This window comes from Ctenopharyngodon idella, chromosome 5, assembly GCF_019924925.1.
Source record: "Ctenopharyngodon idella isolate HZGC_01 chromosome 5, HZGC01, whole genome shotgun sequence".
Taxonomy (NCBI): domain Eukaryota; kingdom Metazoa; phylum Chordata; class Actinopteri; order Cypriniformes; family Xenocyprididae; genus Ctenopharyngodon; species Ctenopharyngodon idella.
The window spans coordinates 17,477,839-17,497,039 of NC_067224.1; the positions used below are offsets into that span (position 1 = coordinate 17,477,839).

At 36.9% G+C, this 19,201-nt stretch overlaps 2 protein-coding genes across 4 annotated transcripts in view; both read left to right on the plus strand.

The window, feature by feature from the left end:
- The window catches only part of poc5 (POC5 centriolar protein homolog (Chlamydomonas)), a 703,663-nt gene that overhangs the window by 133,260 nt on the left and 551,202 nt on the right, over positions 1-19,201 (plus strand). The gene's annotated exons all lie outside the window — the stretch shown is intronic.
- The window catches only part of edil3a (EGF-like repeats and discoidin I-like domains 3a), a 193,161-nt gene that overhangs the window by 41,895 nt on the left and 132,065 nt on the right, over positions 1-19,201 (plus strand). Inside the window, exon 2 of one of the 3 annotated variants that reach the window (XM_051893456.1) lies at positions 17,501-17,527. The exons of 1 other annotated variant lie outside the window; for it this stretch is intronic. In XM_051893456.1, coding sequence (XP_051749416.1) covers positions 17,501-17,527 — 27 coding nt within the window. Of the gene's footprint in view, positions 1-17,497; positions 17,528-19,201 lie in introns of all 3 variants that reach the window. One more of the 3 variants, XM_051893455.1, reaches the window with a different exon arrangement.

Sequence of the window (19,201 nt, forward strand, 5' to 3'; positions counted from 1 at the left end):
ATATTTGATTCATTTCCCTCTAAAATGAGCTGGCATGGGTGAGAAATGGGATTATAGGGAGATGAAAGGGTTTGTGAGTAATCTGATCGGCTCTTTTCCATTCCATAAATCTCTCAGTGCTTCTCAGAATCGCTGTTGGAGGAGTGGACACTCCTTAAACTGCAGAAGAGCAGAACACATGTTGAGAACCAACTCTCAAAAACAAAACCAAACAAACGTCAACACACACACACACACACACACGCACTGGTTTTCAAGTTCGACCTATAATGGCATACATCAGGGCTCTTTCTTTCAGAGACCAGATTATCCAGAGAGAAACTTGTAGAGTGAAGAACTTTTTCCTGATTAAAACAAGTTTAATTAAACCATCCAAATATGAGTAAAATATTTTATATATTTTAATAGGGAAGAACAGAACACTAAACTTTATGGTATTTATCTGACAAATTATTTGCTATAAAGGCAAACTACAGCTACAAAAAACACACTGAATACAACATAATAAGCTATTCATATTTCGTTTTTCTATCTGTTCATAATTTACAAACCCGATTCCAAAAAAGTTGGGACACTGTACAAATTGTGAATAAAAAAGGAATGCAATGATGTGGAAGTTTCAAATTTCAATATTTTATTCAGAATACAACATAGATGGCATATCAAATGTTTAAACTGAGAAAATGTATCATTTTAAGGGAAAAAAAATAAGTTGATTTTAAATTTCATGGCATCAACACATCTCAAAAAAGTTGGGACAAGGCCATGTTTACCACTGTGTGGCATCCCCTCTTCTTTTTATAACAGTCTGCAAACGTCTGGGGACTGAGGAGACAAGTTGCTCAAGTTTAGGAATAGGAATGTTGTCCCATTCTTGTCTAATACAGGCTTCTAGTTGCTCAACTGTCTTAGGTCTTCTTTGTCGCATCTTCCTCTTTATGATGCGCCAAATGTTTTCTATGGGTGAAAGATCTGGACTGCAGGCTGGCCATTTCAGTACCCAGATCCTTCTTCTACGCAGCCATGATGTTGTAATTGATGCAGTATGTGGTCTGGCATTGTCATGTTGGAAAATGCAAGGTCTTCCGTGAAAGAGACGACGTCTGGATGGGAGCATATGTCGTTCTAGAACTTGGATATACCTTTCAGCAATGATGGTGCCTTTCCAGATGCATAAGCTGCCCATGCCACACGCACTCATGCAACCCCATACCATCAGAGATGCAGGCTTCTGAACTGAGCGCTGATAACAACTTGGGTTGTCCTTGTCCTCTTTAGTCCGGATGACATAGCGTCCCAGTTTTCCAAAAAGAACTTCAAATTTTGATTCGTGTGACCACAGAACAGTTTTCCACTTTGCCACAGTCCATTTTAAATGAGCCTTGGCCCAGAGAAAATGCCTGCGCTTCTGGATCATGTTTAGATATGGCTTCTTTTTTGACCTATAGAGTTTTAGCCGGCAACGGCGAATGGCACAGTGGATTGTGTTCACCGACAATGTTTTCTGGAAGTATTCCTGAGCCCATGTTGTGATTTCCATTACAGTAGCATTCCTGTATGCGATGCAGTGCTGTATAAGGGCCCGAAGATCACGGGCATCCAGTATGGTTTTCCGGCCTTGACCCTTACGCACAGAGATTGTTCCAGATTCTCTGAATCTTTGGATGATATTATGCACTGTAGATGATGATAACTTCAAACTCTTTGCAATTTTTCTCTGAGAAACTCCTTTCTGATATTGCTCCACTATTTTTCGCTGCAGCATTGAGGGAATTGGTGATCCTCTGCCCATCTTGACTTCTGAGAGACACTGCCACTCTGAGAGGCTCTTTTTATACCCATGTTGCCAATTGACCTAATAAGTTGCAAATTGGTCCTCCAGCTGTTCCTTATATGTACATTTAACTTTTCCGGCCTCTTATTGCTACCTGTCCCAACTTTTTTGGAATGTGTAGCTCTCATGAAATCCAAAATGAGCCAATATTTGGCATGACATTTCAAAATGTCTCACTTTCAACATTTGATATGTTATCTATATTCTATTGTGAATAAAATATAAGTTTATGAGATTTGTAAATGATTGCATTCCTTTTTTATTCACAATTTGTACAGTGTCCCAACTTTTTTGGAATCGGGTTTGTATTTGTATGACAGCCTGGCCAAAAATCATGACTAATAAAACAATTGACAACTATGCAATATGCTTACAAAATATTTTACAAATTTGTAATAATATTTGAATAAAGGGTGAAAATGACAATTTTTTCTAGGTTGGACAACACTTTTGGCCACTACTGTAGGTCTTGATAAAATTTACTTCAGAATGACATAATCATGATTTTAGATACATTTTAGATAATTGAGTTTGTATTTTACCATTTTTTGTAAGTTACCACTTACGAAATTTAGATGATATTGAGAAACTGATAAATATTATTTAAAAGATCTTTCTAATAATAATAGAAACATTAGAAACAGTAAAATTAGTCATTTCAATTTTGAAAATTAAACTATAGCCTTTTTGATTTTGATTTTTTGACTATAGCAAATCTACATACATTTAGACAGCGGACACAAAGAAAACCCAAGTAATTTTCAGAATACTACTGTTGTTGTGGCATGAAATGTACTTTTAAGAGTTTTAATCAAAAAATGTAGTTTAATCTTTGATTGACTGGCCTGTGGGCAGCCAGGTGAAAAGCCCTGCCATACAAGGTCAGTATGTAATCTGTACTTTGGAGAGTGTATGAAAGAACTGTTATTTAACGCCTAGTAATGCATGATGCCCAGTTTGTCTGTCACAGACCATGTATTCTAGCACTATGACTCATGGCACTTATTTAAAACGCTGTAATTATCTGTCTGTGCATTACTGACTCAAAGTATGTGATGCCTGCTATTGACACACATCCACTTTAGAGAATGGACTTTTGAACTGATAAAATCCTCATTGGCACTGACTAAATTTCCCTCTGGCTATGTTTACTAACTAGCTTTTTAGAAGTTATCACTTAGAAATGCATTTTAGAGGAAGCATCATGGCAGATGGAAAGAGATTTGTGAGAAAGGAGTTCTTAACAAAACATAAATGTAGCACTCAGTGGCTGGACATGATGGCTTAGATAATGTGAGATCAAGACAGAGTTTGTGTGTATGTGTGCGTATATCCATGGTATTTGTCTGCAGGCATACAGTGTTGAATATCTAATTGACCTTCAAGAACTATTTTTAAGCATTATGAACTGTTGTTGTATCGTTGCAAAAATTTAAAGGGGACCTATTATGCCCCTTTTCACAAGATGTAATATAAGTCTCTGGTGTCTGTGAATGTGTCTGTGAAGTTTCAGCTCAGAATACCCCCCAGATAATTTATTATAATTTGTGAAATTTGCCCCTATTTGGGTGTGAGCAAAAACACGCCATTTTTGTGTGTTTCTCTTTAAATGCAAATGAGCTGCTGCTCCCGGCCTGCTTTCTAGAAGAGGGCGGAGCTTTAACAGCTCACGCTTCGAATACTCAACAACAACAAAACTCAAGAATCTCACGCAGCCAAAATGTCAGAAATTGTCAGTAGCGGTGTTCAGCCTCACATGTTTGAACTGGAGTCGGACATTAATGGAGAGACTCAAGAAGAAGTTACAACTTTTAGAATGTAACTGCACATTTCTGAGTGGTTAGTGGATACATTTATGTAGTTGTTGTGGAGTTGATTCAACTCATCGACTAGCATGGACCATCATGTTAATCTTTTGTGCAAATCCAGTGTTGAACTGACCCTCGTTTGTGAATCAGTCCAGTTCTGACGAATAATGTTACGTAGGGGTGTAACAATACACTCAGCTCACTATTCGATACATATCACAATACTGGGCTCACAATAGGATACGCATCCCGATATTTTGAACAAAATTAAAACACGAAACTGAAATTCAAAAAACAGATTTTCTTCCAAAACATTAACAATTTTAAATAACTTTCTTTGTTGTACATACAACTTGATAAAGAATTTACAATATTTCAAGATTTAATTAAACCTTCTGTATGTAATTTAACAAATGACCTGATGCTACCTCTAAAGCACATTCCTAAGTGTATCTTCTAAAAAGCTAGTTAGTAAACATAGCCAGAGGCAAATTTATTCAAGTGTGTCACTGAACAATAAAACTGAATGTTAACATGAATTTAGAGTTAGGATAGCTGAAACCTAAGAGAGAACTTCTTAATGGTGACACCAGAATAAAAATATTCATGATTCTGAACCTGAAAATACAAAATTATACTATACATATAAATAATGTAAGCCATTTTTTTGCTGGTAAAATCAGACATTTGCCATTATCAGGACCTTCAAATATTGTCCCATTGCATTATTATGCATTATAGTCAACATTAAATTAAGTAGTTTAATGTATACTGTTACTGAAACTCTGTAAACTTTCATTTTTTTTCTAACGCAGTACACTCACTCTTTCAATGCAGGAATTAGTTGAATCTCTATTAGACAGATTAATGCACTTACATGATAAGAATAAGAATAGGCTTTGAATCACTACCAAAACTGAAAACACCATATGGTGATTTAGTTCACCCAAAAATGAAAATTCTGTCATTAATTACTCACCCTCATGTCGTTCCACACCCATAAGACCTTCTTTCATCTTCGGAACACAAATTAAGATATTTTTGATGAAATCCGAGAGGTATATGACTCCTCCATAGACAGCAATTTAACCACCACTTTCAAGGTCCAGAAAGCTACTAAAGACATCGTTAAAACAGTTGATGTGACTACAGCGGTTCAACCTTAATTTTATGAAGCGACGAGAATACTTTTTGTGCGCAAAACAAAACAAAAATAATGACTTTATTCAACAATATCTTTTCTTCTGTGTCATTCTCATACTCTGTTTACGTTCAGCGCTTCCAGGATCTGCGTCAGAACGTGGGCTATTGTGGGCTATTATATAAAATGACTATTTCCACATTTTATTAGTTCATCTAAAAATTTACATTGTCTCTTCATTTACTCACTCATGTCATATTCGCATTACGCACACACATACATTTGAATGTCCGTGCTTAATACAGTATGCGCATCGTTGTAAATAATCATATAAAGCCATCATGTCTCTTCAAAAGACTTGGATTTGTATGCTAATAGGGCAGATCGTCACCAGTCTTGGGCGGGGCTTCAGATTTCCCTGTACTCTTACTATTTTATTTTATTAATTTTTTAATTAATTAATTTATTTATTTCTTCAATGGGTGGATTTTTACCATTATAGGCTGTTTTTTTACACACACTGTAGACACACATCTGTGTTCAAACACAGATGAATTTTGCATAATAGGTCCCATTTAATGCTCAACGTAGAAGTTTTCAAGGCTACACAGAATTGGAAAGATGCTTTAATGCAGGGGTTCCCAAACTTTTCAGCCTACGAACCCTAAAATAACGATGCCAGTGACTCGCGACCCCCACTATCCTCAGAGGTGGTTAAAGTATACAAACGTTGTGCGCAGTGGCGCACACGCACTAACGCCTGTTTCACACATGCTCTGTTTGCAGTGCGTATGTGGTGCGTATTTTTTTCCGTTCCCATTTTAACGGATTAGAGCGTTCACACTGCACATGGATGCAGTCCGGCAGTGCGTTCCAGGAGCGGTACGTCTGCAGCAGTGCAGCGATCATTTACGCACAGTCTATTTTTGCTGCGCTGCACCGCGCTGAATTAAAACAATAGCATTTGGATTAAAATAAACATGTATTGACGCGAAAAACTAGTAATGTCACCATAGATGCATATAATTTAAAGTCTCTGTTACACAGTCAACATATGGCTTTTTTGCCTCGGGTAAAGCAAGGAAAATGGCACCTTACGGCATTTAGGCGAACATGCCTTTGCAGTACATATGCAGCACGCGCTATTGTGCTTTCGCATATGCCGCATTTGCAGTGTGCAACTGATCCGTGGCTGTTTATCACAAACACAACATTTACTTATTTTTATTTCAAATCCAAAAGTTGTTACTGAACATGGCTTGTCAGCATTGCTATTCTCTTTGTATACACTTTATTTCATAGACTTTTCATAGACGCACTACATTTGAAAGTTTTTTCAACTCATCACTTTTGATTTATATATTGCTCACGCAAGTGGCAAGACATTTAAACATAAGCTTTATGTTAAAATCACAGACATTTTAAATTAAAACTTAAAGTAAACAAAAACCGGTGACTCTCGTCTTTTCTTTCCTTTTAAATCTTTTTCCACCTTCACGAAGAGATGTCTCCTGACGGTGGTGCTTCTCCGCTGGCCTCCCTGCGTTGTCTTTGGTCGATATTAACCAACGTTTTTATTTTGACAAAAATAATATCCAAAGCTTAAAGCCTAAAGAATTACCTACGTGCACGTCTGAATGTGTAACACGGTGCTGTAGTTGATGCTGTTGCTAATATGTCGTTAATCTGTCGTAATCACCTCAAGAGTCACGGTCGAGGGGAAGGAAAATCGAAAGGTTGATGGCTTTTTATATTTGCATGGTTTTTGTTTTTAATTTAACTAATATTTTTAGTATTTTGTTACAATTATTTATAAAATATGCTATTTCTAATCATTTTTTTTTTTTTTGATTTCTAGAAATCATCTCGTGACCCCTCCCTTGACCCCCACTTTGGGAACCACTGCTTTAATGTACTCAAACCCATTCTTTTTAAGTAATAATTATTCCTCATCAAATTTAAAATTTGACATTTTTTTTCAAAAACATAAAAAAATCTTACTAGTCTCAAACTTTTTAACAGTAGTGCATATTTGATCAGTGTATTTATGTAATATTTGCCAATATTGATATTTAACTCTTTCCGTGCCATTGTTTTTTTTTTTTTTTTTTTTCCCAGCAATCCATGTTTTCATTATATCATAGGGGCTGCTGTTACAGATCTTCTAAAATAGTACATGATTTCCAGGAACCAAAAACAAGCAAAGAAGTAGATCTGCATGAACCAGCGAATAGAAGTTTTTCAAACATTCAACTTCATATCAAAAACTGCCTAACATTACAGAGAAAAATGTCGAACTCACAAAGAGGTGCAAGCTATTCTGGGGGCCATTAAAGTTTTGTGAATATGATCAAAAATGCTGGTGCTGGCTGGCAACTCAAAAATAAATCACAGTGGGGAAAGAGTTAATTAGCTATTTTCATATTTAGACTTGCTTTTCCATCATCTAATGGTCAATTAATTTAATCTTTTAAACCACTAATAATTTAAAACAGTGTTAAATGTAATATTTATCTCAATATTAAATGGTACATTCAAATATTGTAATGCCTATATTCATTTGTAATCTATTTACAAGCCTAAATTACATTTTTAAATCTATTTATTTAGACATAATAGTACATAATTTCAGTGTCTGCCATCTATCGGTTATCGCCTGCTCAGTGCTGTCATACTTCAATTTTATTTGAGAAGAAAACAAAAATATTCTGTGTACTTGGAATACTCAGAGCCATACAATTGGTTTATCCCTCTATTAGCAATAATATTGTAGAATTGGATGGGATGTTTTGTTGCCTGCTAAAAACTGGGATGATTTGACCACATTTCAAGTCTTTTTCTAAGTTGAACAGTTTTAAACGATAATAAGTTTTATATTGTTTCAATTTCTCTGTGATGTTAATTACCGTTAACAAATTGACAGTGTTACAAAACACTGTACTGACGTACTTGGAGTCTAACTGGCAGTTAATTGATGTCTGAGTTGCCATAAGAACACGTCTTGTTTATGTACACAGTTTTTAGAAGTCTACATCCATATTCAGTTTTTGTCATTCAAGAGTTGCTCTCTTGACCTCCACTGCTTTCATCTTTTCAAATGAAGTGTTTCCTCTCACATTTTTTATTAACTGAATGGTATAAACATTCATTTCCCTTGCTAAAACCTGAAAGAGTTGCTTTGTAAAGCAAGGTTCCTCAGTACAGTAGCATGCCTGGGATGAGAATAATGACAGCTGTTAAGAACCATTCTGGCTAACTACTATTTCACAGTAATTATATAATAGCTCAGATTTTGAATTCTCTGTTAGACCCAAGGGATTTACCACAGGCTGAAAAAAAAAAAAAAAGGCAGATTTTATTTTCAGAATGATTGCTGTTTATCAGCCATTAAATATAGCTGAATCAAAAGAAAGAATTAGCTTTTACATATCTAACCATAGTTACACAGAATTAATCAAAGTGTCAGAAGGACGGGGCGGAACAGATACTACACATCAGTTCCAGCACTAATTGAATGAGTCTGTGACGTCTGGCAGCAATGACTTTCTTCCTGTAATCAGTTTACAGAGTCTGTGTTAGAGACGATGCGGTGCCACCGTTTGGCTCAGATGGTGTTTGAGCTGCTTCTGAAGAAGATGCCACCTAATTCTTCACCCAGATGTTAAAGACGATCCGGTGTCTGCTGATTTATATCTTTAGTCTCCGTGTTACAAGGGAAGCACAATATTAACACACTGATGCAAAATGCTACAATACTTACAAAAAAGTGCAGTGCTGTGATACAGAGATGGTATCAGATGGTAATACTATGGTACTGAACACGGATGTGCTATTCTTCTGTAGGGTCTTAAAAACTGGTTTTAACCTGTTAGCCTACACCACTCTTTTAATAAATAAGTAAATAAATAAATAAAAGAAGTGGCGTACCCAAATTAAATAAAATAATTTATGAAGCCTTTGCACTAAAAACATAAGTGTGGTCTCATTTGAAAGCAGACACTAGGCAGTTGGTTATCAAGTCAGAATTAATTATTGTATGAAATGTCTGTATGGAAAAATGAAATTTGCCTTGCCTTGCTAAAGCCGCAGCAGGCCTAATCATGTTTTACTTCAAATCTGAATGTAACTCTAAAGTTTTATGAATTTTCTTTAAGACCATGTCAAGTTATTTTATTTAGAGAAGACTCTAAAATGCTAACTTACGTTTATTCACGTCTTCTAAAAATCCATTTAGTCTATTGTCTCTGTTGTTTTGTGGTACAAACTGCCCCATTCACACCTCTCTGGACAGGATATGGCTGTAATTATTATTATTTTGTCTTTTGTTCTATTCACACTGTTTTAATCCCTCATTTCTTTGATCAAAAACTGAAAACCCTGATAAGTTGACTGAACTCGATTGAGTAAACTCGTTCCCTCAATTTAATTGAGTAATGGAGTCTCCCAAAACTTGTATATGTAAGTTCACTTAGTTCTTTTTTTATGGTATGTTATTGTAATAATACCACAAAAGTAACTAATTTCTTTGAGACACTGATTGCTTCAAATCATTCAAGTTTAAAAACTTTATATTTATACCATGTTAGTACTGTGAACTTATTTCATTTGAGTCCACTGCTCAAACACTCAATGTGTAAAACTAGTGCTGTTAAATTGATTAATCACGATTAATCATATCTAACATAAATGTTTGTGTTTACATAATGTATATGTATACTGTATACATTATTACATTTATATATTATATGTCTGTGTGTGCGTGTATATATTATGTAAGCATAATTTATTCACATATATTATGTAAACACAAACTTTTATGTTAGATGCGATTTAATCGATTTAACAAGCCCTATTAAAAATGTGACTTTAAGTCAAATCTTGTGCTGTTTATCATTATCTAGCAATAGCACACGTGCATGTGCCATCAACCAGCAGCCATATCACCCTGTAGCCCAAAACTGGTTGCCCATTGAAGCTAAGCAGGGCTGAGCCTGGTTAGTACCTGGATGGAAGACCTCCTGGGAAAACTAGGTTGCTGCTGGAAGAGGTGTTAGTAAGGACAGGAGGGGGTGCTCACCCTGTGGTCTGTGTGGGTCCTAGTGATGGGGACACAACCAAAACTGCAGTGTTAATTAACACTTCTCAGTGTTTATACATATGAACACCAAGTTAAGTGAACTTAAATATACAAGTTTTGGGAGACCCCATTACTCAATAAAATTGAGGGAACAAGTTTACTCAATCAATTTACTACAGTCAACTTGTCAGGGTTTTCAGTATGCTGTACAACTGACTTCCAGCCACAGCCTTAGATGAAATCAAGTGAGGATAAAAGAAGAAATTAGATCTCTCAAGATATCAGCAGAGGACAAATAAACAACTCCACAAACAGCATTACTGCTTCACTTATTACAAACCAGACTGACTTTATTTTGGTCATATGTCTACAAAAGTTCTAACAAAAAAAGTATATCAATGTGAAAATCGTCATGTTCTTTTCTGTATAGAACCTAATATGTAACATTTAATTAAAGCTGTCAGAATAAAATAGCAGGCAGCCTACAGCTTACCTTCTCTCTCTTTTTATTCATTTTTAATGCTTGAATAATAGTAACATAAAGAACATTGCCAAGGGATTACATAAATAGCCCATATAAAATGAATACCATCAATAGATAGATTCCTTGTCGTTGTATGACCTTGGTCTGAGGATGTCCTAAAATGTATAGCGTACCCTTGTTAATTCTCTTTCAACAGTTACAATAGTGAGTTTTAGTTTTACTAAAACATTTGTATGTAGTGATAAAGATTGAAAGATAAACAGATCAGCTGAAGTTTGAGCAAATAAGCATCATAAAATTTAATCACTGGTATTTTTATTGTAGTTTTATAACCAACTCAAAGTTTGAGGTGTTACTGAACTTTATAAAACAGATAGTTCTGGCCCTTATTCTGATTGGTTGAGCCCGTTCGAAGCCGTTGCATAATTCCTGAAAACATACAGGTGACCGCATTACATAAGTATCGCTGCGCCATTGAATGTGCATGTTACTGCATTCAAATTTAGCATTTTCCTTCAGATCAGTCTTATGTTCATAATAAAAAAAAAAATCAGTTTGAATGTCCGCTGCGATCTTGTCCTTTTAACATTTAATGGATTTTCCCGTGCCCTGCTAACACTGACAGCGCTAGTGAAAGCATTTGTCATTTGCGTCTTGTTCCGTGTTTTACAACAAGTTTCAATATAAAAGTGTTTGCGACTGAGTGACTCACTCATAAAGACAATGTTTGCTGCAATCTAATGGTGTAATAAATGTAACTTCTGTTGCTTTTCATGGTCAGGGACTATTTTTTCCAGCAGAAGGAAGCCTTTTAATGATTTAACTTTATGAAAGTTGCATTGATACATATTTTTTGGCTTTAAAGGGGTCAAATCATGGAAATCTGACTTCCCGTGTTTAAAGGCTATAATCGAGTCTCTGGTGCATCTACCAGCACAGAAAATGTGAAAAAGGACAACCCAGTAACTTTGTTTTGGTAAGCCTTTCTCTACAAGCATGTGAAAAATCGAGCCGTTCCGATTTCTCTCCCCTTGTGACGTAGGAAGGGGATCTTATTATAATATTACCGCCCCCTGAATCTGTACGTTTCCACCCACGGCGCCGCCATTGTTTTCGCAAGCGACGAGTAACACTGGTCCTGGAGTGCAGCAGCAGCTGTCCCGCAGTTTAGCTACAGCCCTGATCAAACACGCTTTCAGGATTACTAAAGCTGCATGAAGGAAGGTGAGTTGTGTCAGAGCAAAACTCTGCAGGACAGCAGCACTCAAGAACGACCTTCCCTGAGCTTGTGATATGTCTCAGCTATGTAAACATTACTGATCTGTTAATGGCTATAATAGTCAACATATGATTCTCCATAAACATAAATAAAATTACACTGTGGTGTAATTTTATTTATGAATTCGTATACCAGTATGTATAAGTCATTAACACTAGAATGCTTCACATGATCGTCAGTAAAAAAACAGGATTTGCACAGAAATTGATTCCCAAAGATGAATCAATACCAACTAATCCAATTTCATATATATTCATTTCGTGAGGTTTGCAAATTGTCTTCCTGAATGTGTTTAGTTAGCACATTGCTAATGTACTGTTAAATGTGGCTAAAGTTACCATTGTTAATGTATTCACGGAGACCTGAGCCATTTCGTTATTTTCATTTTTAACCCAAAAACGTGTGTAAGGTTAGTCTCTATAATTCATAAACGCATCTTCATTCTTATTGAGTGTCTCTAACAGTGTGTAGCTTTAGCCACGTTAGCCGTGCATCACGCTATCAAACTTTTGCTAAAAGAATTTTAGCAAACATCCACAAAATACATGCCATACCTATGTTATATGCTGCATCAAGAATAGTTTGTAATGATCCATTTTGCGAGTTGTATTTGCTGTTAGCTTCTGTATTACGTATGCCTCAGTGTATTGGAATGTCGAGCGAGCTTGGGGGCGGGGAGCACAAGCTTATTTGCATTTAAAGCAACCCACCCACAAAAACGGCTTGATTTTGCTCACCCAAATCGGGGCAAATTTGACAAGCTATAATAAATGATCTGTGGGGTATTTTGAGCTGAAACTTCAGACACATTTTGGGGACACCAGAGACTTATATTACATCTTGTCAAAAGGGGCATAATAGGTCACCTTTAATATTTGTATTGTGTGGTAACGTTATATAAAAGGAATAAGCCCTGTGAAGCTGTGGTTTACAGTGAATAACGGCTAAGGGGGTTTTAAGGGGGGTTTAACAATGCCCCTTAACTGTTATAAATTCATTGTAAACTATGGCTTCTTGGGGCTTATTGCTTTAGTAAATAATCCTTTTGTGGTTGAAAGATCACTGTAATGTTTCAGTGCTGTAATAAGGTGATAAGAAACCCCTTTTTTTTTTTTTTTTTTAAGAAAATACAACATTAAAAATCTTTTGTGCAAGAACTGAGCTTTGAGACATATCTCGTCGCCTTGGAATTATAAGGTTCTATCTGACATTTTTGTCAAAATTGAGTTATTCACATATTCTTATTCTGTGACAACTTATTTACATTATGTGATGCTTTTTTAAGTTGTGTACATTTTGGGACTTTTTATTTAGAAAACAAAAAGGTTCTATCTACAAAGTTGAATGGAATACAAAAAACTTTACAGCTCAATATCTCAAAACCACTCAGAATGCAGATAGAACCTTATAATTCCAAGGTGGTGATCTACACTCAATACACACAACTCAACAATGGTGACAATCAACAAAATATTCAGATGAAGACATCAACCCTGAATATCAGAGCTGCTAAAAATCACAATACAAAAAGCAGCAAAAATAAAAGCAAATAGTAAGACTTAAAGAAGTTAATAGAACAATTAAGCTTTATAATTTATTCATGCTGCAGTGCATGTTGGGAGTTTTATACTATAGTGGCACCCAGCATGCGTTGCAGCATGAAGATTTTTATTGATTGTCACCATTCTTGAGATTCTGGCATTGCTGATTCACCTACTCTGTTTATGTTCAGCGCTTCCAGGTTCTACGTCAGAACGCAGACTCATTTCTGGCCAGCTCCTAAATCAGCATCACACACATGCATCGTGCTGCTCACGTGAACAACGTCGGCCAATACTGAGCTAGCATTCTGGCATAGAACCTGGAAGCGCTAAACGTAAACAGCGTGGGAGAATGACACAGAAGAGAAGATATTGTTGAATAATAGGGCTGTGACGGTAGGCATGACAACCGCGCCACCGCAGTGGTGAAGTTGCCACCGCGGTCGTGGAGTGTCACCAGCGGTAGTGTGACGTAAATATATATATAATCTCAAAGGTCGTGTTAACTGAAAATTTTCCATCATTTACAGAATTTTTTTTAGCAGTGACAGAAAAAAACTGCAGCCTGTCCGTCATTTTGACAGATTACTGAGGCTGATGTTGCTTGTAATTGTAATTCTCACTCCTGTCCAGTTGGTGGTGAGTGGACAGGATTTTATAATAATAAAGTTATAATACTTATACTTACTTACATAAATAAGTTTCTAATCCAGTTTGTTTTGTTTTAAATTGTTCCTTTTGTTATTTTTCTTGCTGACTATAAGTTTGTGGTCAACGACTGGCTTTTCTGAGCTTTAATGTTACGTGTTGCAACACTGATTGAACTGACGTGATACAGATTTCGGTAAGCTACTGTATCTTTCAACATATTTTTTGATTTTCATTCATGTTTATTTCATTCTGTACAGTAGTAAAGAGGAAAGGATGATCGCATTCACTCACGATCCTCAACAAGTGTTCAAAATGAAAAGTGACGCAGTCTTTGATCAACTTTCTTTTCATAATATAAATGAATGCATATATATATATATATATATATATAAAACCAACCTGGACACCGCAACACTGGTTGTTGGTGATTTCCCACCGCGGTAGTGAAAAATTGCTACTGTCACAGCCCTATTGAATAAAGCCATTATTTTTGTTTTGTTTTTGTGCACAAAAAGTATTCTCGTCGCTTCATAACATTAAGGTTGAACAACTGCAGTCATGTGGACTATTTTAACGATGTCTTTAGTACCTTTCTGAAAGTGTTCATTAATTTGATGTCTATGGAGGAGTCGGATACCTTTCAGATTTCATAAAAAAATATCTTAATTTGTGTTCTGAAGATGAATGAAGGTCTTACGGGTGTGGAACGACTTGAGGGTGAGTAATTAATGACAGAATTTTCATTTTTGGGTGAACTAACATTTTAAACCTTTAAAGCAACACTTTTCAATATATTTAAAGAAAATTACTCCAATAGTTTTTGTTATATATTTAGCCTATTTATTTGTTGAAAATGTGTCCGCCAAGAGGCTGCATTCTTGCTTTTGGTCATTACATTGCATTTTGGCAGCATCTCACCCCATGATAGTTTTTAAGATGCCTCATCAATAATACCATCCTGTAGGCCTGTGGGAGGACGCTGACATCCTCAACTGAAGCGTTCTTTGCTTACTTTAGTTCAAAGTTACTGCCAGTTTTAATAAAAAAGAATGTAATTTGCTTGACAAACTATACATTGTTAAAAAGGTCTAAGACTCTGACCTCTGCTTTTCTCTAAAAATCATAAAGTTGTGTCAGAAGTTATGAAAATTACGAACGGAGTCAATACCTTCAATATGAAATCTGAGCCTCAACCACACCCATTGAGAAAAAAAAATCCTGTACGGTCGTCATGAAAGCGCTTGACCAAACAACAATCTTCTTTTAGTTCAAAAAGTAAGGGCAGCTTCCCTACAGTGGTTCAGGCTGCAAGATTGCTGAATTATTAAAGAAACTTTATCAGCATGATGATGTGAAACATGGTTTTACAATGGCACCATGCCATAAAAACAAACAAACAAACAAAAAAAAAAACATGCTAATACCAAGGAAGTTTCTTGAATGTGAAGACCAGTTGTCATGTGAAAGACAGTGTGGTTTGCTTTCATTACACTTCAATGGGCATTTTCCAGACACTGCGTGATGTCATGTTGAGACAGAGCACATTTGTGGTACACAATTTTAGTTTAGTTTTTTCCTCACCAAAGACCACCTCCCTGCCCAACACATACACAAATACACACATATTCTTGTCCCCCCTTTCACAACTCCACAACCTTGTTTTTCATGTTAGAGGCTCTAGGCCAAATCCCCAGTGTGCAGCAGTATGTTTCAGAAGGAAGATAACACAAGACTCTAAGAAGGTTCTAGAAACCAGACCCAACAGAAAGAGGGGAAGCAAGAAAGTGGGAAGATGTAGCATGGGGACTGGCCCTTTCATGTCTGTGAGCTGTCACTCTGCTCTGTAAAAGAAAGATAGAACAGCAAAACAGAAGAAAACCACAAGATACAGTTCACTATGGATGGAGTCAAGTGCTTGGAAGTGTAATGTTGTATTTGTATTCATGAAGCTCTTTAAAATGCTACACAGCTGTTTCATGGCTATAGTAATAAATTCTGTAAATGTGTGTTCCTGTGCCTTTGAGTTGTTTTATAAACATAAAGGCATACTTTGTGCCCTGGTTGTGCATATGTGTGTATATTTGCCAGGAAAGGCTGTGTTTGGCACGCAGAAGCTTGAATACTGTGTTTGTGCATGTCTTTGTAGTTAAACTTCTGTCTTGGCTCAGATAATGATTCTTATGAATGTTGTAGAATAGCAGACATTGGCACTCACCCGAGTTGCTGTGTTGTTGCTGGGTTGGTACAACCACACAGCTCAGATCTCTCTTTCTTGCTATCTTCAGCTTGTTTGCATGGATTATTGGGGCTTTGACATTCTACATATGGCTGCCTCTGGATGAAAATACCAAAGGAAGTAGAATGAAGTTCAATATCAAAGTCAAAGACATTTATATATATATATATATATATAATATATTGGATTCTGTCACTTTTCTTGACGGGAGAGTACACAGAGGACAGGAAATGAAATGAGCTGGACGTGTGTCCTTTCTATGTGGCCCACAGACTTATACTATATGCTCTAGATCACTAGACGCATGAACGCATTTTAATTACCTAAAGTGTAAATAGCTCTGGCCCACACACTGTATGTGCACCCCAGCAGTCTGATGAAGCTATATAATGCTTATTCCACATTGCTCCTTGTACAGACAGACCACTAATATTCCTTTAGAGAGAGTTAACCTCCAATTGCCACCAACAATACAAAAACCCAAACAATTCATCACATGCAGCCAATGAGGATAACTTAACCTCAGTCCTGATACGATCGGGACCCAAGAAGAGCTCTTTTCACAGCGAGATGAATAGGATGAAGACGGAGTGAAGAAGAAAAAAGGGTGCCAGGAGTCTTCCTGCTGTAACGTGATCAGGTTGATGGAGGTCGATGATAATGGCTGGAGACAGGTTGGGTTCATTCTTGCATTTAAGGCCCACAGTACAGCGATTAACAGTCAAACACGTGCATGCTCAGCCGGATAATCTGAGAGCTGCTGCTGAATGATAAATATGGGCTGGGCTCCGGCTGAGCGAGTGGCAGGGTCAGACGCAACAGCAACATTTAGATATTGTATTAAAACTTGCCCTACGAGACTGTCCTAATTCCAAAGAGCCTGACCTTCAGGCGATTACGAGAACGGTCATCAGCTACATTCACGCAGCAGCAGCAGTCAGTCGGTCCAGTTGGGAGAGCTAAAATAAGTAATGAGTATGAAAGGAAATGACAGCCGTATTATATTCTTCTTCCGACTACCGCACATTTTCAGACGTCACAAATGGATTTTGAAAGTGAGTTCAGCTGATATGTGCTGGATGACCAGAATGGCAACAGACAGCGTCATGTCATTGATATATGTATGAAATCAGTACGTGCTTCCCTGGTTATTTTTTTGCTGTCAGTCGCTAATGTAAGGCCTGTCAGCCTCTCTCAGGTTATGAAAAATGTCAGGAAAAAACAAACAAAAAAAAAAAAACTCGGTGGAAATCACATATCTATATGAAAGCACTAGGAGTGTTGCTGTTTGTAGGAGTGTTTTATTAATTTTTTGGTGACTCAAATGAACCACCTGTTAAATTTCAAACAGCTTTGGTGTTACCAGAGAGATTATGAAGAGGACTGACCACCTCTCTCTTTCTTTCTCTCTTTCCTCCCCTCCAATTTCTTCATATCCCTCTATAGCAGCAGATGGTGAGGATCCGACTTCAGCAGGTGGGATATATCTAGATATGGTAATTGTTGTGCTCCCCATTTGGCTCCTGTATCTCTCTTTGTTGCACATCCTTCTACTGTTGTCAGTTTTGGCATGTGTGACCTTCCCTGCATGAAATTCACACGTCTTTTCGGAGCTCTTCCCTTACCTCTTTACCTCACACCTTCTCAAGATCTCTTCTAATGTCACATCGTCCTTGCTGTGTTATTCTGTCTTCTCACCATGATGTTGATGCATAGAGCATCTCAAAACCTGCTGCAGAACCCCCCCCCCCGCTTATGATATATCACCTGGTCTCTGTTCAGATGCTGCTATTCTGATATTCTGATCACTCACTCGTGATTTAATTTGGTTGCTGTCACTGTTGACATTGTTTGTGTTGCCTTTTATAAAATTTGATTTTTGATTGAGTTTTGCAGATTTTGCACATACTCATTCACACACACACACACACACACACACACACACACACACGGTAATATAAGGTGTTTGCTTTTCTCCACCTCCTCTCGACCTCCTTGACTCCTCAGCAACACGCCCATTGATTCCTCTCATCTCATCGTGCCTGGTCAGCACTCACTCTCAAGCCCACTGATCTCTGTGAGCTGAACTGCTTTGAAGAGCGCTCAGACTCTTCTCTCCTGCCTCGTTGTTTTATCGGGTTCCAAGCTTTCAATGAAACACTCCATCCCTCCTGTCTCCATGTTCCCGTGTGCTCTTCTCATATTGTGAACAAGATGCACATACATCTGTTGCTCTCTGTCACCACAGAGAATTATTTTTATTTTTATTTTACTCATGATGATTTTGATTTTCTTTTGTAGTTGTTAATGTACGGACACAATTACTGTTATTCAGCAAATTTTTGCAGGCAGTATCCAATCATTTCAATGGAAATTTTGCATGAATTTCGCAACGGGTTCAAACTGGTCACGTGGATTCACTATTTTTGTTTGTTTACAGTGATCATTCTCACAAAAATGAAAATTGTCATGCCTTATGTTGTTCCAAACCCATATGACTTGTATGACCAATACTGAGCCGCCATTCGGACGTAAACACTGAAGCTCTGCAAAGAAAAGTAAGACAGGGGACAGACAAATTTGTATTTTTGATTTGTTTTTGTGCACAAAAAGTATTCTCGTCGCTTCATAATATTAAGGTTGAACGACTGTAGTCACGTCGACGGTTTTAACGATGTTTTTAGTACCTTTCTTGTGTGGATCAGTGGGACCTAACATGACAGAGTGCGGCGCGGGACAACATTTTATGGGTGCGCGCGGGTGGTAAGATGATTGTGTGTGCGGGTTGCGGGAGAATAAAATGTTTTGCGGGACTCCCGCAAAATCGAAATATCTAAACATAAAATATCTAAAAACTAATAAATTGTTATTCATATATTGCACAAAAGCAACAAGAAGTGAAGTGTAGACATTATGAAAGATTTATTGTTTATATATTTATACATTGTGTTATAACAGAGCTTTGTGAGTTTGCGATGAACTGAGACTTCAGCTTTTTAGTCATTATAAAGGAAACCCTCTTTGTGCGCATTCTACCATACCAAACCATGTACACAGCAGCTTGCTTTTCGGTTAAAACTGTGGTTTGTGAATGATGATGCTTTAATGGCAAATGTTTTATCGGGAGCGTTTATGCTAACTTAATATTTC